General features: G+C 41.9%; 2 protein-coding genes and 1 long non-coding RNA gene across 4 annotated transcripts; 1 reads left to right on the forward strand and 2 right to left on the reverse strand.

The window, feature by feature from the left end:
* Nucleotides 1-1,852: 1,852 nt before the first annotated feature.
* On the reverse strand, nucleotides 1,853-3,992 carry LOC143109471 (uncharacterized). Its single transcript, XR_012983874.1, has 2 exons — nucleotides 3,914-3,992; nucleotides 1,853-2,185 (listed from the first exon to the last, which is right to left on the reverse strand). It is a non-coding gene; the product is annotated as an uncharacterized LOC143109471 (long non-coding RNA).
* A 45-nt stretch (nucleotides 3,993-4,037) lies between these two features.
* Nucleotides 4,038-12,329, forward strand: rmdn3 (regulator of microtubule dynamics 3). Of its 2 annotated transcripts, XM_076272213.1 has the most exons (12): nucleotides 4,039-4,993; nucleotides 5,263-5,452; nucleotides 5,992-6,138; nucleotides 6,913-7,255; nucleotides 7,761-7,863; nucleotides 8,439-8,499; nucleotides 8,594-8,669; nucleotides 8,924-9,001; nucleotides 9,632-9,730; nucleotides 9,995-10,048; nucleotides 10,875-10,955; nucleotides 11,136-12,329. In XM_076272213.1, exons 1-12 carry the CDS (start codon nucleotides 4,774-4,776, stop codon nucleotides 11,220-11,222), a joined length of 1,539 nt encoding a protein of 512 aa, XP_076128328.1. In that variant the 5' UTR covers nucleotides 4,039-4,773; the 3' UTR covers nucleotides 11,223-12,329. The 2 variants fall into 2 exon arrangements, with proteins under 2 accessions (XP_076128329.1, XP_076128328.1); XM_076272214.1 differs by lacking the exons at nucleotides 10,875-10,955; nucleotides 11,136-12,329 and adding an exon at nucleotides 10,749-10,867 and having other exon boundaries at nucleotides 4,038-4,993.
* A 913-nt stretch (nucleotides 12,330-13,242) lies between these two features.
* rad51 (RAD51 recombinase) lies at nucleotides 13,243-20,401 on the reverse strand. Its single transcript, XM_076271702.1, has 10 exons — nucleotides 20,349-20,401; nucleotides 19,411-19,500; nucleotides 18,692-18,829; nucleotides 18,479-18,596; nucleotides 17,941-18,032; nucleotides 15,888-15,982; nucleotides 15,627-15,740; nucleotides 14,985-15,114; nucleotides 14,484-14,605; nucleotides 13,243-13,871 (listed from the first exon to the last, which is right to left on the reverse strand). Exons 2-10 carry the CDS (start codon nucleotides 19,492-19,494, stop codon nucleotides 13,748-13,750), a joined length of 1,017 nt encoding a protein of 338 aa, XP_076127817.1. The 5' UTR covers nucleotides 19,495-19,500; nucleotides 20,349-20,401; the 3' UTR covers nucleotides 13,243-13,747.
* Nucleotides 20,402-22,959: the final 2,558 nt, after the last annotated feature.

Below are 22,959 nucleotides of genomic sequence, written 5' to 3' on the forward strand. Positions count from 1 at the left end.
GCAGCCATGATGATGATGATGAATATTTATTTTGGCTTTCTTTTAATCCTACTGAATTTGTAATTATGTATCGGCCGTTCTAATACCGATAGTATGTGGGTGCCTGTGTGTGTGTGTGCATGTGTATATGTGTGCACCACAATCTACAGGCCAATGAGTTTACAGTCACTAAATGTACACATAACTTAATTTTTTAGACCCCCCCATGGATGAAATTCTACGAAACTTGGCATACCCCCAGAGAATGTCAGGTTAATCATACACATAAAATTTGGTGCAGTTCTGAACGTCTTTACTGAAGAGAGGGGCGATTAAAGCAGAATGATATTGCATTTTCATTTTTTACCGGGGGGGTGCAAATCACAAATGAGTGATTATGGGCTAGGTTGATGTGGGCCCTTGAGACCAACATACCATAAAAATGTCTTCATCCTCGGTGCCACGGTTCAGGTAGTTATTTAGGAAAAACTGCATTTTTGGGGTTTCGGGGGGCCCAGCGCAGAGGGGGAGTGGCCCCCGGGGACCAAACGAAATTTTTCCGTAAAAGTCTAGTGGGGCTACATACCCACCAAATTTCATGTGACCCGGTGTTTCGGTACCCCGGGTATCGTTGACCAAAATTTCAGGAAGTAGATGACGGGAAAAAAAAAAAAAAACTTTGACAATCCCTATATGACCGCTTCGCTAGCTTCGCTAGCGGCGGTCATAATAAGATGGATGTTGCTGTTGGCAAACAGTGTGACACGAGTTAAGCTTTTATTAAGTTGGCAAACGTTTGAACTAGCCAACAAGCTCCGCTGGTGGGAAACGCATGGGACTCATAGCGCTGCCGCTGTCCTATTGCGTGCAGAGGGAATTTGAAAGACAACTGATTATCCCTCCCCTCGGACTGAGCACTGCAAACGGTGAGTGCCCAAACCCTACATTTTAATGTGGGACTGGCTCGTCAGGCTAATTGTCAATACTAATGTGTTTTGAATGGGGAAAGCAAACACACACCGATAGTTGACATTCTTGAGGTGCTGGTCACTGGATACATAATGTGATGAACAGAGGGAGATTGCACACTCTAGCAGCTCATATGCCAGTAGTTTATTACAAAAGAAACAACATTTCGGCCTGTGGCCTTTGGTAAGACTTAAGAAAGGCCACAGGCTGAAACGTTGTTTCTTTTTTCTCTGTTCATCACAATACTAATGTGTTTATCATAAATTAATTTGATCCCAGCTGAAACCAGTAACACCATGAACAAGTGGGAATTTTATGCAAATGAGAAACCTTACAGAGTTCCCATAACTGTAACAAGTAATTTAATAGGTGAAGCATTGCTCATCTTTACTTGAAATAGTTTGACGAGGGGTGTGATATGTATGTGGTTTGTATGTGGCAATCCATGCTCTCGATCTCTCACTGACATTCCATCAGAGCACCTTCTGAGGAATGTGGTTCCAACACTCCTCTTTTCTCCCCACGAAATCCAGTTTTCCCACAGTATAGGAGGAGGAAGTGACACATGTTTCTGGAATATGAGCTCTCACACGCATGACTTGAACTGTATACCACAGTGTGAGAGGTACTGAAGGCACCTTCATGAGTCAAACCTCTCACCCAAACACTGGAGACAGGAAAGATACTGATTATTTGAAAGTTCTATTTGTCTCTGCATGGCATGAATACCAGATTGTGACAGTATGAGCCAGTTTCCCATATGTAGTTTAAGACTAGTTTAAAAGCTTTTAAGCTTAATCTAAACATGGATTAAGTACAGCCAGCCAAGTCCCTGACTAAGCACATGTACACATTCACAGCCACATTTTCTTGACATTGAAAATACTATACAAACACAACCTCATGAGTTTAAGGTCTATTTAATACATTTCAAACATGCTTATCATGTAGTAGCCTACTTCCATGCAATTCAGTTAACTGTGAAATGTGAAATACACACAGTAGTTCACTTGATCAAAGCCTGTGCTAATGATTTATGGACTAACACAATCATGATGGTCTTTGTGTATAGTCTTCAGATCATGGGATGTCACTGAGGTTCACATGGAGGGCTCCTTATGCAGACACCATACGAGTTTCTGCCCGTGCCCCGCCATGCATGCTCACCACTCTGAAACCAATCTTCTCCAGCTTGTCCAGGACAGTCCTGGGTGGCTGCATTACCCAATACTCCTCACTGCAGAGACAGCGATAAGGAATCACTCATTTACTTAAACATTAACCAAACAATGAGGTGAAGTTCTACTCACAAATTACAGGTTAGATACAGGACAGAAGGTGCCGTGAGTACTGGATGTAGTCAAAAATAAGAATGTTTCAAGACAGTGATGATTTATCCCTCCGAGGGAATGTTGAAAAAGTATGTACAGTACCAATAGAGAGAGAGAGAGAGAGAGAGAGAGAGAGAGAGAGAGAGGGAGATCTAACCACATCCTCAAAATTATGTAAGTAAGGTTTGTTTGTTTTACAACAAAAAGCATTCCAGGATACTGGTTATAATGTGGCAAAAACAATAATTAAATGCTAGACCTTCCTATTACATTATACTGTAAGACAACAATCAGATGAAAGGCTTTGTGGTCATCTCTCATCTGTGGTTGCGACTATGTCTTTCTGATAATGAGACCCTGTCAGCAGGGACACACTTGATTAATATGTAAATGATGACCTCTAACTGTGCCTTACACTAACAAGCCATTGCCCCATAGTTGTTCTTTTTTAGCTCCTAGATAATCCATGATGCCAGGATCAGACATATCATCCCCAACCGTGATAAGATCAGTGTCCTGTGGAGAACCACCACAGCCACCATTACAGTTAACACCACCAACACCATTACTGTTAACAATGTTAGTAGCATACATGATGCACACGCACACACACACACACACACACACACATTACATTACACGCCACATTACCATGGCATTACTATTTTATTGCTTAAGAAATTAATCAGATATAGAACTCCAACTGATCAGAAGGTATGGCATCCTCAGAAACTGTTCAGTTTGACTGCTCAGCTGAGATCTGGCCTACCACTTGGGGAACACAGACTTTCCCCTGTGTCTTCTATTTTCCCGGTGTGTGCGCGTGTGTGTGTGTGTGTGTGTGTGTGTGTGTGTGTGTGTGTGTGTGTGTGTGTGTGTGTGTGTGTGTGTGTGTGTGTGTGTGTGTGCGCGTGCGCGCGCGTGCGAGCGAGAGAGAGAGAGAGAGAGAGAAAGACAGTGTTTGTGTCTCCCTCTCCCTCCTGTGTTATAGAATGTGTCATAGAATGAGTTCTGATGTGTTTTTATTGGGGGAGGTGTCCAGGAGGGAATATTTAGGGGAGGTTAGCGATTGATAAGGGGAGGGAATAGAATAGAGGGTTCTAAGACATCTAATAAGTTTAGTAGTTTAGTTTGCAGTAAAGGTTGCCTAAATGCCATGTATATTAGTGTCTTGTCAGCTCACTAATTGATTTTGCGTTGTGTGTAGATTTAAACTTTTTATTCCACTTTATTTAAACAGCAAAGTGGAGAGGCCTCGTTCGTTTGGAACTGGCTGGTGAATGTAACGTGCGTAGTCCTGGATAGATACACCTTTTTGTTTTGTTTTAGGCCTTTTATTTTAGGCCTGGCTAGATACACCTTTTTGTCTAAGCTTTTAAAGCCCACCTGCAGAAAAGGTTGTACAGTCTGTAAGAATATCTTTGCACATACCTAAAACACATTTCCTCTTGTCTTAAAGATATCATCTTTAATATCCTCACTCAATTTAAAGAGACTGAAGCCCAAAGCACACTCAATGAACACTATTCAGACATTTTTAACTAAAGTTCTGTGTGGTGAATTAGGCTACAATGTATTCTTTTTTGTGTGTGTGAGATGGCACATATCAGTGCAACATTGTATTATTTTCTTACATCGTTGCAGAATGTAGTAGAATGCTCCACATGGATGGCGCATTGAAGTTTCCCACCGGAAGTTTTATATTGTAACACATTTCATGTTTTCGTTCTCATCCTCCTTGGCAGATGTGTAGCTAGCTGTCACAGAGAGACGACATGAGGGAGGGAGATAGTGAAAAACAAACTGCGCCGTAAAAACGTCCATGTGAGATCCAGGCAAGTCTGAACTATACTCTCAAGAATTAATTCGATTAGGATATGACATTTAATCTGCCAGTGACTAACATCACTTAGGCATGTCGTCGTCGCGTGCAAGTGCAAGCGTGCGTGCGTGATGTCTATCTACGTTACTGATATCTCGTTAGCTGATTAATACAGATGAACTGTTAACGTTTTTGCTTTGTATTTGCCATTTTATGCAAATACACTCACCAGGTAGTTTTGCTTGTTTTTTCTACTTTGTTAGACCGTATATTAAACGAAACAAAAATCGTTTGGTATAGTCCCAACGTTGGTATTAGCTAGCCGATTAGCCAAGAAGCGGTCAGTTTCGCTTTCTTTTAGGATTTCGGAGTGACACATTGCATGAGTTGTTGACTTGGTAGGCTACGCTGGTAAACCTGGAACGAGCGTAAACGCAGACATGAAAAGGAATGTTTTCACGTAGGAGTTGTAGCATTTAGGCATGACCACTGAGTTGCAGTGTGCTTAACCTGGCTGTAAACGAGAACTTAGCTTGAAAACCCCCCCATTATGAAATCAATATTAAACGTGGAATACCGTCACTATATATCAGATAAGATATAGTTCAACAGTGTCTTGACTGGGTGCTCTTGTGCAGTGTCCTTTCTGGTAGACTGTAAGAAGAAGCGGTAATGTTAGCAAGTGGCATCATGAACACATTCGGGAAAAATGGGTTAATTGGTCTCGGTATCGGAGCTACCGCTGGCGCTGGTCTAGTCGGATTTCTTATTTACAAGGAAGTTTCCAGAAAAAGAAACGAGGATCCAGAGGTGTCTCAGGCGAGCCCCTCTACCATAATAGCATGCACAGATGATGTGGACAGATTACACGCGCCTGCTCTTGACTTGCAAGGTAAGAAGCGGGTCAGGTACACTTTACTTAAATCACAAGCAAGTTTGATCAATCTCTAAGTTTATGCCATACTGTTTATATTTCCCACAAATGACTAGTCTCGTTGGACTCTCCCATGGGACGGTACAGCATGTACTATGTACACCTATAAAATTACCTGTTTAATACTCAGATGATGAGGATGCTGAATGGACATTCAGCAGGAATAACAACGAATGGACTTATCCTACATGTGACGTGACCACATTGTTTTGCATGTGTTGTGTTAGATATGCCATCAGAGGTGGCAGCGCTGGGCTCGGCCCTCCAGGGCCTGCAGGGTCTCTCCCCGGAGCAGCAGGTGGAGTTGAAGAACCGCCTGGACGACGTGCTCATGTGCGTGACGGGCCTCAGGAGCGAGGTGTCCGAGCTACGGAGCGGCCTGCAGGACATCGCCCAGAAAATCATCGAGGATGTGAAGTGAGTGTGACCAAAGTCCTTTTAGGCAAGTCCCTCCACTCGACGGCCATATACCAACGTTTTATGGGCACTCATCGGGCACAGTCTTTGGGTCGAACTGCGCGTGCGCAAGGCTTCACGATTCCAATCTTGCTCCAGCGGCGAGATCACAACACATGATTGGCACGATGTCTTCACAACACACCATATGATTGGCTCAATGTATTCACATCACACCACATGATTGGCTCAATGTATTCACATGTCGACGTTTTGCCGAGGAAGGGGTGGGATATGTGTAGACAACGGCCATATTGGCGTGACAAACTAGCCCCATGCATTTCTATGGAGTATTTTTTGAGTGCTGTGTCTCTACATTAGAAAGTCTCTGGCGTGACTCACTGAGACTCAAGTGGCTTGTTCACCTGCCTATTAACGGCTGACTGTTGAGCCTTATTAGCTGCGTGAAATGCTGGTATGTTGTTGTAGTGTGTGTTAGTTGTTGTAGTGTGTGTTAGTTGTCCTTGTGGTCTGACCGTCTGACCTCTGGGCCCCATCAGGAAGGGTTTGGAGGAGAGCCAGCGGGCCCGACGCAGACGCCACCTCGTCCCGCGCGAGCGGACCGACTCCATGAGCTCCAGCTCCATCTACTTCAGTGCCAGCGCTGGCCCAGCCAGCACATACGGAGGAACGGAGAGCGAGGCCGGGTAAGAAAGAGGCAGTAACTGGGTCAAGTAGGAGAGAACAAGGCTGGGTAAGGAAGGGGCAGTAACTCAGCCTGTATGGAGGGAGGGGGGGGGACTGGGTAAGGGGGAGGGGGCATTAACTGGGTAAAATCATCTCTACATAACCACCATGGTGATAATGAATAAAGACAAGAATAAGTCTAGAGACCAGCATAAAATAAATATGGACATATAAGAGAGTAAACAAGGTAATATAAAAAAAACGATATATATAACTATATTAAGTAAAGGTATAAGTGTGACCACAATCCGGCTGTGGGATGGAGGGAGGGGTTATGCATATGTGCTAATATAGCACACAAACAGTGAAGCAGTAAGACAGTGGTAAAAAGTCACTAGTGGGCAGACAGTACACAAACATGGAGAGGGTGGAGAGGCAGACAGACTATGCGGAAAAGTCTATCTCTCCTCTTCCCTTAAGTGAAGCATTGAACAGTTCAATGGTCCTGGGGACAAATTACTTCCTCAGTCTGTCTGTTGTAATGATATGTCCATTGTCAAAGTTTATGGGATGATTATTATGAAGATACATGTTCAAGCTTGTTCCACATTTATTAAATAGCTTGAAGCAAATGTTTTGCATGAAGTGAGTAGTCAAAAGTGGAACAGTTCTTAAAGGCATCTGTAGAAATACCTCACGAGGCAAGATCTTGAAACAGTTGAAGGAATCACTTTTGACACACATGGGAAGTGATATGGGTGAACATTCTTGATTCCTGTCTTTGTTTATTCCAGGTATTCCACTGCCTATGCAGAATCAGACTACACAGACCGTGAAACAGACCGCGAGACGGACAAGGAGGGCGACAGGGAGGACAAAGAGTCCGACGAAGAGGATGACGAGGATCGCAGCGTTGCCACCGTGCTCACCCTTCGCCAGGAGGACTCCCAGGCCGAGGAAGAGGACGAGGAAGACGCGGACCGAGAGTGGCCCACCATGGCAACCATGGTGACCATGGTGACGGACGTGCCCAGCGGCGAGCTGGCGCTGCTTCTGTCCCAGAGCGATCTGCTGCATGAGGGAGACAGCGGAGCCAAGAAGGACGGCTTCAACCTGCTCCACACCAACAAGCTTCTGGTGAGCATCTCTGTCAGAATCTAGCAGCAAGTCAAGTCAAGTTCATTTATATAACTGTTAGTGCATTTCATGCACAGAAGTCATTCAATGTGCTTTACATAAAGCAGCAGCAGCAACAACAGTCATTTGATGCCGGTATTAAAGGTCACGGTACTCTGTGATTCTGGCAAACGGTTGTTGTTAATTGCGCTCAACACCCAATTAAATGGCATCCCTCCCTTCATGTTGATTTGCTGAAAAAATGACACTTTGTGTTCCCATTTACAGAATCAGGACTGTGTACAAATATCAAAGTCATCTGACAAAAAGTGTGTTGGGATTATAATACCATATTGCACCTTACATATAGAGTGAACAGGATATGTAAAATGTGTATCAAATTGACTTGACAGTGTGTAGTGCAGTCTAGCCTTCTTCCTCTGCACATATAATGTAATTATGTAACTGTCTCTGCAGTAGCCACTTAGCTTTTACTCCATGTCATTGTGCTGGTTTGTGATTTCAGTATTCTGACAGCACGGAGTTCTTGTGGCGACTGGCACGCGCCTACAATGACATGTATGAGATCACTGAGGACAAGGAGGAGAAGAAGTCTTACGCTGAGCAAGGTGAGAAGGAAAAAAAACATGGGTGATCACGGACATGCACCCAGAGTGTTGCGCTGCAGCTGGCTGGCTGCGTTCGCTGCTGGAACTAGCAACTCGAGCTGGGGGGCGGGGGTGACCCCGAGAAACAGAGATCTACTGTAAGTGAAAAATAGCCGGATTTCTCCTTAAAGTGTTTGTTGTATCAGACTCTAAAGTACCAGCACAGTCATGGCACAGATGCTGTTGTGTTAGTGGGACGTGACATTAACACAGGACATTAGCGCTACCAGAGTCATGCCTCTCCAGTTGACTTAGCAGAGCACATTTGCTAAACAAATGTTCTGTCCTCACCTGGAAATGTTATCAAAAATTAGAAGAACGGTCAGAATTTCCATAGCAGTTATGATATCAACTGTGTCAAGAAAGAAAACCCCACAAGCTTGAAATACAGTGGCTTTGTTTAATGAAATGAGGGGAAACCCTCAATATGTGAGTCATATGTGGTCATCGGTCACTAGGTAAACATGTGCCTCTGTTTACAAGAGGGGCAACCTCTTTGGCACTCTCTCACTCAAACTCTGATCCTCTCCCTTCAGGCCGCGACGAGGCTGAGGCGGCGCTGAACAGAAATGGCCTGAATGCCGAATGCCATAAATGGTGAGTGAGCCAGAGTTGAGAATCCTGTGAACTCCGGTCCTGTGTGTGTGTGTTTTGTCCCTCTTCTGATCACGTGTGTTCATCCTTTCTGTAGGTTTGCCGTCCTCACCGGCCTCAACTCACAGTATGAGAGCATGCACGGCAAACTCAAAAGCAGTCACATCCTCAAGGTAAGCCGGCGGACGCTCGATGGTGTTTTATGCCCCCAAAACACCACGAAACGCTGGCGGACAGACAGTGTATGAGCAACCATCCTAAGCATCATTCCTACAGCATTTTTGTTAATGAATTAAGAAAAAAGAATAAAAGTTGATTCTGTTTTTCAATGTCATAACATATCTATCCCCCTGAGTTCATCTGAAAACATTTTATTTCATAACAGTCTCGTATAATGGCTATAATGAACTCACTCTGACTGTTGCAGGAGCATCTAGATAGAGCCATCGCACTGAGGGACGATGACCCACTCTGTTTCTATTTGCTGGGCCGCTGGTGCTACGAGGTAGGCCTGGAAACGCGCCAGGGCTCAAGGGAACCTTAGATCATTCCCAAATGAGCACTAACCACAGGGGATTAACACAACACTGATACACAATAGTCTCCGTAGGAACAGGTAGCAGGTGGAGACGCTTTACTAATGATCTTGTTCCTTGACTGGATTGATACATGATGAAAAGAGGCAATAATTCTTTGATCTAAAGCCATGAAGCATGGGTGTGGTTCAATAGTTTTAGTAGGAACAGGTAGCAGGTGGAGATGCTATAATAATGATGTTGTTCCTTGACTGGATTGATACATGATAAAAAAAGACCAATAAAGGGTCATTCACACCAAGAACGATAACTATAACCATAATGATAAAAGCATCCACACTGACCAACGATAAAACAAGGTCTCTAATGAATGTGACGGTTAACATTCGATGGGTTCTGATTGGCTATTAGCTTTTTATCCCTCTGAAAGTGATCCCCAACGATATTGTTCTTCATGTCGTTATTGTTATAGTTTATGTGTGTACGTCGTCATTCATATTCACAAGAATGATATTTGTTTATAGTTATCGTTCTTAGTGTGAATGAGCCTTAATTCTTTTCAACTAAAGCCATGAGGCTGGTGTGTGCTTCACCTCCAGGTGTCTATGCTTGGTTGGCTGGAGAAGAAGGCTGCTGCAGCGCTGTACGAGTCCCCACCTTCGTCCACCGTCCACGAGGCTCTGGAGCACTTCCTCAAGGTAAGTCACCATCATCATCATCATCATCATCATCATCATCACCACCACCATCATCATCATCATCACCACCACCACCACCCCAGCACTGAGAAACACTCACACACTCCTGTTTATATCAAAACACATATTATTGTTTTTCAAGATGGGAATACAACTTTCAGGCAGGAGTGTAATGGCTTTAGTGATAAACCGGAAAGTCTTATCTGACGAAGACAAATGTGTTGGGTAAGATTGAGCAGTCTTGTCTATGTTTTGTCTTTGCAGGCAGAAGAGCTTAGCCCTGGCTTCTCCAAGACTGTGAGGGTTTACATTGCCAAGGTAATGCCAGCATTTATATGAGGGATCATCAGTTCTGCTAGAGGTTTTCAAATCTGATAACCATTATCATACAGTACGTCATGGACAAGCCTAGTCTTGAGGCACGTTTATGTTTTCTGTGGCGAACCTGCCTGCGAGCACAGATTCACCGTGTTCATTGTGGTTTTGCATTCCATTGAATTCAGAATATCCTAACAGGCCCTGTGAAGCTTTCCAAAACCTGATTAATTTAAGCACCTTATAAAAGTGATGTGGCACATCAACTCGTCCTCCCATCCAGCACATGCTGTTGGATAACGTTGTGGTTTGGGTTTCAAGTTACCTAAACCATTGCCTTGCAGCTTGTTCTTTGGCAGGTTGAAAAAACTGGACAAACAGGCTCTCCTTTAGAGAGACATTTTAGACTACAATAACGGTAGTGAATTCCTCTGAGAAAAGCCACTTTCTCTCATCCTGCTTCTACCTCCCCGCTTTAAACTGGTTTTCTTCTTGGTGAAAGGCAGATTTACTTTGGGGGGTTGGAACTGATCACTGTCCTCTCAGTTAGTGCCATCTACTGGCCAAATTGAAATACATGCCTCAACGTGTAACTTTAATGTAAAACTATGTTTGTAACTAAACTAAATAATATGTAAATAAAGTGAATAATAAAACCGTACTTAAATCTTCTCTCTAAATCTGTTCACTGTGGTTTGAGTAGTGTCACAAGGAGTTTGACTCGTCAGAGTTTTAAAAAAAAAAAGGTTTAAATGTAACCAAGCCAATAAAATAAAGGCTTTTTAACCTTTGAGAATTGAGATGCCTTGGAATTCCCTGTTTTTCTTAGTGTCACAAGGAGCTTGGGAACACTTCAGAGGCCAGCAATTGGGCCCGACTGGCCATCCAGATGCCTAGTGTGACCAGTGAGGTGAGCCGTTTCTCTGACCATTCTGACCCTTGCTATCTAAACAGAAATGTTATTCTGTCTGTAGTGAGGAACACAAATTGCTGTATTCTCCTTGTCGTTTTCAAAACTGCAGAAATTGCATTCTAACTTGACTAGAGTTAATAGAAAGGGTTTAAATTCAAGATTCTATGATTCACACAGGAGACTGGCAACTCTACTCTTGAGGAGGAACTGAAGGCTTTGATTGACACACCATCAGATCTGTCTCCATCGAATGGGGATTTCTAGACTGTCATGTCTTCCTTCAACACCTGCACAAATATGGCTATACAAACGAAGCACTAAAGACTGCCCTAGCAGTCCCTATTCCATTACATAGATGACCATGTGTGGTGTTGTGTCCAATGTGGTTGAAAGTGCAAACATTTCAGGATCGAGTCATGTTGATTCTGCACTGATAAACTGATCCAGTAATTTGGTCGTTTTGAGGTGCATTTAGTTGTAGTCTCCAAGCACTCTTTGCTAGGGATGAAGTAAGACATAAGTGTAAAATGCCGTCTTATTAGTTTTCACCCCTCCCCCTCCCTCCCCAAGAATTTTATATACGGTTTTTATTTCAATTAAGTCTAAATCTGTTTTAATAAATTCGTTTTTAAAGTGCTTAATTGGTACATAAGAATATGAAAACAAGTGATCATAATCAAGTTCATGGTGTCATTCAGTGTGCTTTAACGTTGCAAGTGAATGCATATCAATCTGGACTAAGCACCCTCCAAATGTTCATGGTGTCATTCAGTGTGCTTTAACGTTGCAAGTGAATGCATATCAATCTGGACTAAGCACCCTCAAAATGTTAAGGCAGTATTTAATTCTCAATGTGTTGGTGTTGTGAAGGCTATTAAATAGAAATTAACTTTGTTTAGAATTTCATGCTCATTTGACATCCCAAACAGCAAATTATGTGAACTTTTTTTTTTGTAATCTACCCTGATTAAGCAGTGCATGATTTCATTCTTATGATTCTATATTTGTGTGTGAAAATAGCTCTCCACTTAGTTTCGGAATCAGTGCATGTCTTTATGCTTTATGTTATGGGACTTCAGACGTTATACTGAGATCAAACAACAAGTCCAGAAATATTTTTTTTACAGCAGAAGAGGCTTAAGTATGTTTGTCCTCGCCTTTGGCATATGTCATTTTATTTATTTTATTTTTTTACAAAGATTAAAAATTATATTTAAAGTCAGTACTATGCTACATGCCTGTTTCAAGGACTCACATGAACATTCCATGCAAAGCTGTTTACTCTGTGTTAGACCACTGCACTGTATACTTTTAGTTTAAATAATCACTCGTTGACTGACGTGTATTTATTAAAAGTTGATTTTATTTGAATCTGTAAATCTTTTTTCTTTTGTTTTGCTTTTGGCTTTCTCGGTTCAGCACCAAATGAACTGAAACACGACAAACCATATTAATAGCAAATAGAAACTGCAATGCTCTTACTGTTATATTGTTACTGCTACTACATTGCACATATCTGTACATGTTGTTCATACATTTTTCATCACATAGCCATATTTATTCTGCTATTACAGTATATAGTAACTGCTAATACACTGCACATATTTATATCTAATTTATATTACTCTAAACCAGTGTTTCTCAAACTTACAGACCAAGAAACCTCACGGACCACCTAGCTAATAGACACAATAGGCCTACTCACTGAACCACCTTGCTTATTGTCTTTGCACCTTGCTTATTGTGTCAGAGGATTCATATGATTTAAATTTTCATAGCTTACATAGGCAGTATTGCAGAACTTTGGATTTACATACAAGTTGGTTCAATATTGCAAACAACTCATCTATATTATTTTTTCCAACGTCTGCTCGCGGACCACTAGGGATAGCTTGCGGACCACACTTTGAGAAACACTGCTCTAAACCATCTTCTGTAATCCTACTGTCTACACTGCACTACATTTATTGTCCTGCCTATGCATCACCTGTCTATACTTTGTATATCACATTACACTTTTCTGCTTTTTTGCACTTCTGGTTAGACACAAACTGCATTTTGTTGGCTTTGTACTTGTACTCTGCACAATGACAAAAGTTGAATCTAATCTAATGGATCAATAGTAATTAATAGGTACCCATTTTCTATTGTATTTACCATTGCTCTCATATTCCCATCTACACATTTATAGTGGCCTATGTAGTGATGAGGCCACCTAATAACTTGTCTACAGACTACGCCAGGTGCAGCAACTTTGGAATGACAGATTGAATCAGCCATGAAACCTGATCATAAAATGATTTTAATATATAATATGTACACAACGTGTAGATGGTTAACACAGAAATAAAGACAAATAAAGGCAGCAGGACAATGACAAACAAAAACAAAGAAACCCCACAAAGGAAAACTATACTGCATCTCCTACTGTAAACGACACTTCCAATATGACAAAATGATCATTCCCAACCTGGGGGGGGGGGATCAATGGCTGAGTTTATGAAGCATGCACCTCGTTCAAGGACACGCCAAACCCTTCATCTCCCAAGCAGTCCTTCTGCAACTACGGGATGAAAGCCATTTAAAAAAATGCACTTCTCAATACGTTTAAGTTCAGAATTGAGTTTATATTGTGTATAGTCCCCATAAGCTTCATATTACCAGACAAGTTCTCAACTAATCTTTAGGTTGAGTTTCTGCCAAGGTATCAAACATTGAAGTTACGCTGAAGCTGTGCGGGTCCAAGCGGTTCTGTGGGCGCTTCTCTGAGTGGAAGCACCGTGCTCTCTTCAGTCTTTGGCATCTCCCACGCCATCAGCGTTAATGGCAAACATGGCCTCCGCTTCCGGTAAACAGGGGGAGTCGTATATCTTACATATCCTTGTTTCTCCCCTGCCTTTTCTCAAATACAACCTATTTGGAGCGAGTGATGACCGGCAGGAACAGAAGCAAAGAGAGCAAGAAAGGAAGAGAGGACAAGATAACAGTTTAGGGGAAAAAAGGCACAAATTGCAGCCGTCAGTTGAGTAACAACACAGAGGGTCCCTAAATTAAATAATAAGCAAAGTGCAAAGTCAGGCACTGTGTTAAAGGAAATCCTATGATTTTTCCACATATCCGATCTCTGTTTCTCAAGGTCACAGAGTACTGTCGGTACGGAAAAAAAAACCCTAAAAAAAAATCGGTTTTACTTATCTCAAGTTGCTGCAGGCAACAGCTAAAGCAGCCAGGCAGCTACAGCGCTACACTCTGGGGGCATGAACGTGGGGGTTCACAAACATGTCCCCAGAGTGTAGCGCTGTAGCTGCAACACGTGAAACAAAGCAATCATGAGGTGTATGGGAACACACTGCCAACCCACTCGTATTCGTGCATTTTGCTGATGGTATTAGAAATTAATTTTTCCAAGTTATTTAATCAACAAGTTACTTAATTGTTATTTAATAGTTAATGTTTTGCTCATTTCCTAACTGCACTATGCTTGTCATTTAAATAAGGGCAGCGGAGGCTTTCTCTATACTGTACCTTGTCGTGGAAGCGTGTGCTATGATATTGCCACCAATGGGCTTTTTGGGGTCGGCAGAGAACATGGCCGCTCCATCCACCTGAGCCACCACTTGGTTGGTGATGACAACCGCCACTCCAAACTGCCATTAGAGAGAAAACACACACACACAGAGTTATAGAAGTTGAGGTCACTCTGAGCTAGCTGTGGGCCACTTTCCAAAACCAAAAAAAAAAAAAAAAACCTTTTGAGCTTTTTTTTGACCTTTGAGGAACTAAAACAGATGAGATGAGAAGGTTCCTACAGTACAGTAGGCCTCAGCCGTGGCGCACCTGCACCGTACGCCAGTGACCCGGGTTCAATTCCCGCCCCGTGGTCCTTTCCGGATCCCACCCCGACTCTCTCTCCCACTCAATTCCTGTCATTCTCCACCGTCCTATCGAATTAAAGGCATAAAAAGCCCCAACAAATATTTAAAAAATTTGAAAAGCGGTGAAAAGCCCAGATGCTTGAGGACCCACCTCATCAGCCAAGCGCAGCAGCATGCGTAAGAACCTGGCCAAATGGCCCTGGCGGGCGGCCAGCTCTCCTCTGCCGGAGTAGTCGGTCCTGTAGAGCGCCGTGGCACTGTCCACAATCAGCAGGGCATATCTGATACGGAGAGACGGGATAACTTCTCATTTCAACCTCAAAGTTATGAATTTTAAAAACAGTTTCCACATGATAAAAACTAGAGTTGTACAATGCACCGATACTAGAAGGGACCCATTGAAATAAACATAAATGTTACAAGTCCATTTAATTAGAACCAATACGTTAAGATTGGAATCTTAATACAATTTTAATAAAATAACTCAAAAGGTTCATGTTCTGACATCTAGATCTATCCTACTACAGAAAGTTTGTGCCACAGCTTCGTTTCGGCATTGGTATCTAGAAACTTAGGCCTGGTAGTTCCTGGAAGTTAACAGTCCTAGTGGAGGATAGTGATGATGCATTTAGGGTGGGCCAAGTTCACAGTCCTAGTGGAGGATAGTGATGGTGATGGGTTTAGGGTGGGACAAGTTCACAGTCCTAGTGGAGGATAGTGATGGTGATGGGTTTAGGGTGGGACAGGGTAACCACACACCATTGATGGAGTCAGACTGAATGGGAGAACCTACCTGGATTCAGCCATCATGGCAGATGCCTGATATAGCAGCTGAGTCTGGTGGTCAGTGTTAAAGGCTCTGGCATAAGCAACATTGTCCAGGACATCACTCCCGACCAACCCATACCTGGAAATAAATACACCTATTAAACACCCCAGTGTAAAGCGACATCCGGCATTATCTACTTTCAGATGCTGACAGAATTTTGAAGCATAATGTCAGCAGCAGGTACATATTAAATGAAGCTTGTGTGTTTAAAGCAGAAGAGCAGACCTCTCAGCCACAGCCAGAAGTCTCTCTGGTCTGAAGGTCCCCTCTGTGTCTATGTACATGGCTTTGCCCTCTCCACCACCCTGGTCAATGGGCAACTGAGAGGAAGGACAAACAGAACAGGTCACAAAACAACAACAATAATAATAATAATTATAACAATAACTAGATGTACCGCAGAGCGGTACAAAATATGACCGCCGCCCAGTCCAGCACATTTTTTCCACAAAAATAAATCACGCTGAAAGGCCTATATGATTCTAACCGTCTCACTAAATTGCATTATCCACACTAAATTCTCACTGATATCTGCTAGACAACAAGTACCAAAACATGATTAGTTCATAGATTTCACATGTAAATTTCATTTTATACAACCCCACCTCCATCTTGCCTGTTCATAATTCTGAGAAATTCTTGAATTGTGTGCATGTGTGCATGTACATGTTTATGTTATGTGTGTGTGCCTGCGTATGTGCCTGTGCATGCAAGCGTACATATGTCTACTGTGTGAGTATGTGTCATACGTATGATTACTGTGAATGTATGTGTGTGTGTGTATCTGTTTGTGCATATGTGTGCACATGAAATTGGTTAACATGACCCCTGGAGGCAAACATACGGGAAAAAAATGGTCATCCTAGTCCCTACAGTTCTCAAGATATTCACAGAGAACTGTGTCTGCCCTACCCTCCTTTCGGGGGGTCCAGTCCAGCGGGGGGGCTACAGATCAAAACGAAAAACGACGGTTCCATGCTATCCATGTGGGGTTACATGCCCACCAAGTTTTGTGTACCCCGGTCTTTCAGTGTCCCGGGAATCCTTGTTGGTGTACGTCACTAAATGTACACATACATCATTTTATTGTAAGGCCCCCCATGAACGAAAGTACACAAAACTTGGCATGCATTCGGAGGGTGTCATAATGATCCTACACTTTTAATTTCGTGCAGTTTTGACTTTGTCAGCCAGAGATATTGTGATGAAAACACCTAATTTTTTGCTTTTTAATTTTTAACTAGGTGGCACTATACATGAAATAAGTGGTAATGGGATGGGTTGACATGCCCCCTTAAGACCAACATACATAAAAAAGGTGGACCTCCTAGGCCCTACGGTTCTCGAGATATTCACAGAAAACTTTCTCCGGCCACCTACAGGCCAGTTGGTGTATAGTAACATAAATTAATTTATTGTGTGGCCCCCCATGAATGGAATTCCACGAAACTTGGCGTGCATACAGAGGGTGTCATAATGATCCTACACTTCCAATTTCGTGCAGTTTTGACTATGTTAGGTCACAGATACCTGCGATTACAACACCTCATTTTTACTTTTTTGTGTTTAACTAGGTGGCGCTATACATGAAATGAGTGGTTATGGAATGGGTTGACATGGCCCCTTGAGATAAAAAAAAAAGGTCCTCCTAAACCCTACGGTTCTCGAGATATTCACAGAAAACTGTGTCTGCCCTACCCTCCTTTCGGGGGTCCAGTCCAGCGGGGGGGCTACAGATCAAAACGAAAAACGATGGTTCCATGCTATCCATGTGGGGTTACATGCCCACCAAGTTTCGTGTACCCCGGTCTTTCAGTGTCCCGGGAATCCTTGACGGAAATTTTGGAATGCGAAAAAAAAAAAATAAATAAATAAATAAATCTGACTAAACCTATATGACCGCCGCTTCGCTGCGCGGCGGTCATAATAACAATAATAATAACAATAACACTAATAAATGTCAACCCGCAAAATACATGCTTGACTTTTACCATGACATTGAACTCAAAATGTGAGCTTGAGTTTTATTTTAATACCGGTTGAATGATCATACTGTATATCTCACTTATCCGAATAGGTTTCTTTTTTTTTTTTAGGAACATGCAATTCTATTTTGAACGTCACCCTGAACCCCAACAGCATTTCCATGCTTTAGAGAAATCAGTGCTTCTGAGTGGCCAGTGTACAACATAATATTCCTCTTTCCTACATTCACAGACTGTGGAACAGTAAATTGAGACTGACTTCACATTTCACATTCTTGCCAATAACACACTACCTGACAGGTCACTGCAAGGGTGTGACACAACTGTGTCTTTCCTGTTCTGAACTCCCCAAACATCTCTGTGATGGAGCCCGTCTCTACGCCTCCTGGGACAGAAACACATACAGGATCATAACCCACAGGTTCATAAGAGATGGATATGGTTTACGGCTATTCTGACAGATTCATATCTGAGCCTACAAATACATGCTCTGAGCTTCCATGACCAAACCCAATGTTTTGCGCTCACTCAAGAACAGTGCTGGATAAAACCACAGTATACCATTCTATTGTTCTAGCAGTTCTATACAGGAACTGCTATAAGAGCTGTTATAAACTGCTGCTCATAACCTTCCTTTGCCATCTAGTTTTTCACTTTTTTAGATTTATAGAACATGCCTCAGCATAACAAGTAAAACCACTGCATGCCTCAACACAACTAATGGTCCTTATTTTCATGAATGTTTCAGTAGATAGTAGATCATGTTTCAGTAGATAGTAGATCATGTTTCAGTAGATAGTAGATCATGTTTCAGTAGATATATAAACATACCCTGAAGTAGCTTGTCCAGTTCCTTGGAGCCTGTGGAGATCTGGATTATTTCAGCCCGTCGCTGGTGAAACTCTGTCGCTGTGGTGAACCCCATTGGCACTAACTTAGCTGCCTCGCCCTACAGAGCGGACCACATGAGTGAATAATACAACGTAACAGTGGAAAGTAGGGGGGGAAATAACAGATCACTTTGATTAAGAGTAACTGTCTCACCAGAATCTTCTCTGCTTTTGCTTCACTGATGCCCTTGATGTTAAGCAGTTCCTTCTTGGGAGCGTATGCCACAGCTTCGATTGTATGGAAGCCAGCATCCTCCAGTTTCTTCACGTCACCAGCACCGATGCCACATTGCTGTGCAGGAAACACACACATTGAGACAAGTCTACTGAGGATGCTTTAAGCATTTCAATTTTAAACGAAACATCCACAAACCAAGCCCTGATGAAGGCCCAGAGGGATGAAACCGATCAGCGTTTTTTACCCGTAGTATGCCCCAATATCAAATAAAGGGCTTTTAATAATTTGATCCGTGTCTCAATGCAATTGTGCCTGAAGTCAGCCAAGCAGAAGTCAGCCAAGCAGCCTCAGTCCTTTCGAACTTCAAGAGCACCTTGCATGTACGTGAAGTCTACTACATCCACAATCTGAGCAGTCAGTATACCTTCCCTTTTTGTATTTGCATTTCAATTTTTAATTTTAAATAAAGAGGGCCCTTTTAATTTCGATAAATCTGTTTTTAAAATGCTTAAAGACTGACCCCCACCCCACTAAAACAAAGTTTGTCATTATATGTAAAATATTTGGGGAAATATATATTGATTCTGGTAGGCAATTCATTTAATGTATATGTATGAGTGCCAATGTAATAGGTTCCCCAGAATGGATTATCGACACATGCACACGAAAATAAAGGTGTCACGTGTAGGCTATACCTCAAGTCTGTTTAGGGGCTGGGGCCCAAAACTCTCCTCCTCCTCAACTTCTGCCTCCACTCTGCTCTCACTCCTCATAGCCATCGTGTTCTGTGGAGGAAGGTGCATTTTATTACAGGAACAACGAAATTACATACTCTGCTCTCACTCCTCATAGCCATCGTGTTCTGTGGAGGAAGGTGCATTTTATTACAGGAACAACGAAATTACACACCTCCAGCCATTGCCAATCAGAATGGCATGTTTATAAACATCGTCAACCCAAGTTAACGTTAACAAAATGCAAGATAACTGTTAGCAGAAGGAACAGTAACTTAGCAGTTAGAGAACGTCATGGGAAGTTAACCATCAACAACCAAACAGCTAATGTTACTTTAGCCGATATCTAGCAGCTGGTAGCAACGTTAAGTTATATTTAGGGACGTAACGTTAACGTTAATTCTGTCTTGTAACGTTACAGTTCAACCAGAGAATGTCTAATAAGGGCTCTGGTTCAACTTTCTAAATTCACATTTCTGATTATCCTCTGCAAGACAGCTAACGTTAGTGCTAGAGCACAACAATACGACTTGCTTGTCAATTATCTTACATTCAAACAAATCATTACAATCGCTGTAAACTGTCATGAAATAACACAGGACAGCTATCTAGATGTGTTTGTTGAATGGTAAGAAATAACCTTACCAGCCGGGTAAGTAACTAGATGGTTGTCATATGAAGTTGAAACTAAACTACGCTAACTTGGATCAAATATCAGCTGGGCCACTGATGTGGCTAACATTAACGAGTAACAGTTGTTGTCAGTTTAGCCAAGTCTAAAATGCACAAATCATTATCGAAGTCCAAATACGATTGTTAACTAAACACAAAAGCATAACGTTACGATTTCACGGCGTATGACTAACGTTAGCTTTATTTCAACACATAGAGACACCTACCTCTGCTCGATAGCGTTACCAAACAACTAAAATGAAAATTTTCCCGCTCGCCGCCACGTCATCTACAACGTAATGACGTTTCAGTTGCTTCAATTTTGCACGGCACGCACTGATCCTCCCAGTCTACACCTATGCCCCACCCCCCTTCCCCATTGCTTTCAATAATATGTCTACAAAAACAAAGGATATGAATGCTGTGCATTTTATTCTAAAGTAGGCTAGGCCTACTCACAAAATGATCAACAAAATGAAATAAAGAACAAATTAAATAAATCTATTCAGTTCAGTTCAGAGTTCATAGAGATTTATTCATCAGAGTTCAGAGAGATTTATTCATCACATATTAGTATATAACAAGCAGTGAAATGTAAGTAGCAAAAATGAGAAAAAACACTTTAATTTATTATTCATTCACTCAAAACTTTATGGCAATCATGGTCATTTGGCTCAATCCAGGGAACCCAATGGTGACATTTTGGCAAAAATTACTCGTTTACTATATCTCACTGCTGTTGGTGACCTAAGCTGTATGGAAAGTATTTTTCCTTGAAGCCTGATACTCAAAGACACACACACACACACACACACACACACACACACACACACACACACACACACACATATATGTGTGTGTGTGTGTGTGTGTGTGTGTGTGTGTGTGTGTGTGTGTGTGTGTGTATTCTCTATATATAAATCCAGGCACTCCAAATATGGTGACAGCGAGGAAGCTGTCCCCATATTTGGAGTGCCTCAATTAATATTTTTTTTATATTGGACTGATCCCCTTATTAAGAGCAGCCGATACCGGATGTACGTTTTTCAACTATAGAGCTATACCAGCCATCTGTTCTGATATATGAAGAGTTCAAATGCAAAACCCTCTAAATCCGTCTGACCACTTTTCTAAATGATATTTTTTTTATCAGGCTCCTATAAGTTTTTGCCTACAAATCGATATTTCAGACCATTCTCCTTTCTCCCTGGTTTTTTAATAACTTTTAGAAGTCGATACCTACACCAGATGTTTTTTCTCAGTCTGACCTATTGGTACAACCTAAAACACGGCAATAATTAACCATTTTCCTTGACGATGTTAGGGATTTACTTCAGTGCCTAATGCTTTCTAATGAGGCGAGTATCTCCACGTCCAAATCTGATGACACGCCGTGCAAACCCCTAATAGGGAGGGAAAGTGAAAACCAGCGCCCCAAGTGGTTGCGTTCCTATCAAAGAGCAGCTCCAATGTTAAGTCCCATAGACCTATTTTTTAAAAAAATATTGTGAAGCCAAATCAGCGATGTTATCCACCAAAAATATTTTTCAGTGTCTACAGTAATAATATTCTAACTGTGAAAATGTCAGACCCTATTTTGCCTTATTTAAGAAAATCGAAATTGCTCCTTTTGTTTCATAAAGGAACTACAAAAGAAGTCACGTGACTTTACCCTTCAACGTTACTCACCATAGACTGTATATATAGAACTATACAGTCTATGTTACTCATGGTAGCATGGTTTGTTTATTAGCCTGGTTAGCATTGACACTTAACATTAGCTAGCTCTTCATGTGAGTAGAAGCACAACACCAGTTATCCTGACATAAAGGTTATCACCACGCGGTTTACATGACATTCCGTTATTACAAAAATATGTTAAGCCAGTTAAGCAAATTGCGTATTGATCAGTTAGAGATTAAGCGCCCAAACATGTCACGTCACATGCAGCTGTAGTTCATCACCTTGTTACGACAAAAACTCAAAACAATTCAACTGATCCTAAAAATAAGGTATGACCACTTGAAGCAATAGAGGTGACCCCAGTGCCTAACATATGGAAGGCATTAAATTAAGATCCCAATGTGCACCGAGATATATTTAAAAAAAAAAAAAAATCCCATCCACTCCGCTAAACTCTAGGAACGCAACCACTAGATGGCGATGAGATTACTTTCCCTCCATATTCAGTTTCAAAACGTGAAATTCATTTTCAGTTTACCAAGACAAAAACAGCTGGTAGCTAAGGAAGAGCCATAAACTGTATATACAGTCTATGGGAAGTGCAATCAAGTGCAGAGCGTGATCGCGTGACTAGTGCCGAGCGCGAAGCAAATAGCATAGTGTGGGCACCTGGTTTGCAGGTTATTAGATCTGCACGATTCATAAAACACATTCCGATTGTAGGCCTACTGTCTTACCTACCGTTTATGTAATTTTAAACAAATAAAACAGTTGTTGCAGTATTATTTCAAACTTCTAGCTTGTCAATCCTTGAAATACAGAACTAGCCTAGGCTACCCAGCCATCAAACATCGATGTAGCCTAATTACCTACCGTTTTTGTAATTTTAAACAAATAGGCTAAAACATTTTTTGCAGTATTAAATTTCAAACTTCCAGCCTGTCAGTCCTTGAAATACAGAACTACCCAGCTAGCCATCAAACATCAATGTACTGTCTACCAATTGCAGTAGGCTACAAAGGGGCCGTTTATACGAGAACGATTGCGAAGGAAGACGACAAAATATTTTATCACAAGTGCCTTTCAAGGTGTTCCTAGGTCTTTTAATCAGTCATATGGGTGTGTTTGGGGCGTAACATCATTTTAAACCAATGA

Source organism: Alosa pseudoharengus, unplaced genomic scaffold (genome assembly GCF_046254945.1).
Source record: "Alosa pseudoharengus isolate Yale_2024_CS ecotype anadromous, Long Island Sound unplaced genomic scaffold, YU_APseudo_1.1 YU_APseudo_1.1_scf_7, whole genome shotgun sequence".
NCBI classification, from domain to species: Eukaryota; Metazoa; Chordata; class Actinopteri; order Clupeiformes; family Clupeidae; genus Alosa; species Alosa pseudoharengus.

Bases quoted from the DNA above. Each gene is read 5' to 3' on its own strand.
- rmdn3 (XM_076272213.1), top strand. From the start codon at position 4,774: ATGTTAGCAAGTGGCATCATGAACACATTCGGGAAAAATGGGTTAATT. The intron at 5,453-5,991 runs GTGAGTGTGACC...GGGCCCCATCAG, and splicing joins AAAATCATCGAGGATGTGAA to GAAGGGTTTGGAGGAGAGCC. The intron at 7,256-7,760 runs GTGAGCATCTCT...TTGTGATTTCAG, and splicing joins TCCACACCAACAAGCTTCTG to TATTCTGACAGCACGGAGTT.
- rad51 (XM_076271702.1), bottom strand. From the start codon at position 19,494: ATGGCTATGAGGAGTGAGAGCAGAGTGGAGGCAGAAGTTGAGGAGGAG. The intron at 18,033-18,478 runs GTATGTTTATAT...TTTCTGTCCCAG, and splicing joins ACTGGACAAGCTACTTCAGG to GAGGCGTAGAGACGGGCTCC. The intron at 15,983-17,940 runs GTAGTGTGTTAT...CCTTCCTCTCAG, and splicing joins CCCTTGCAGTGACCTGTCAG to TTGCCCATTGACCAGGGTGG.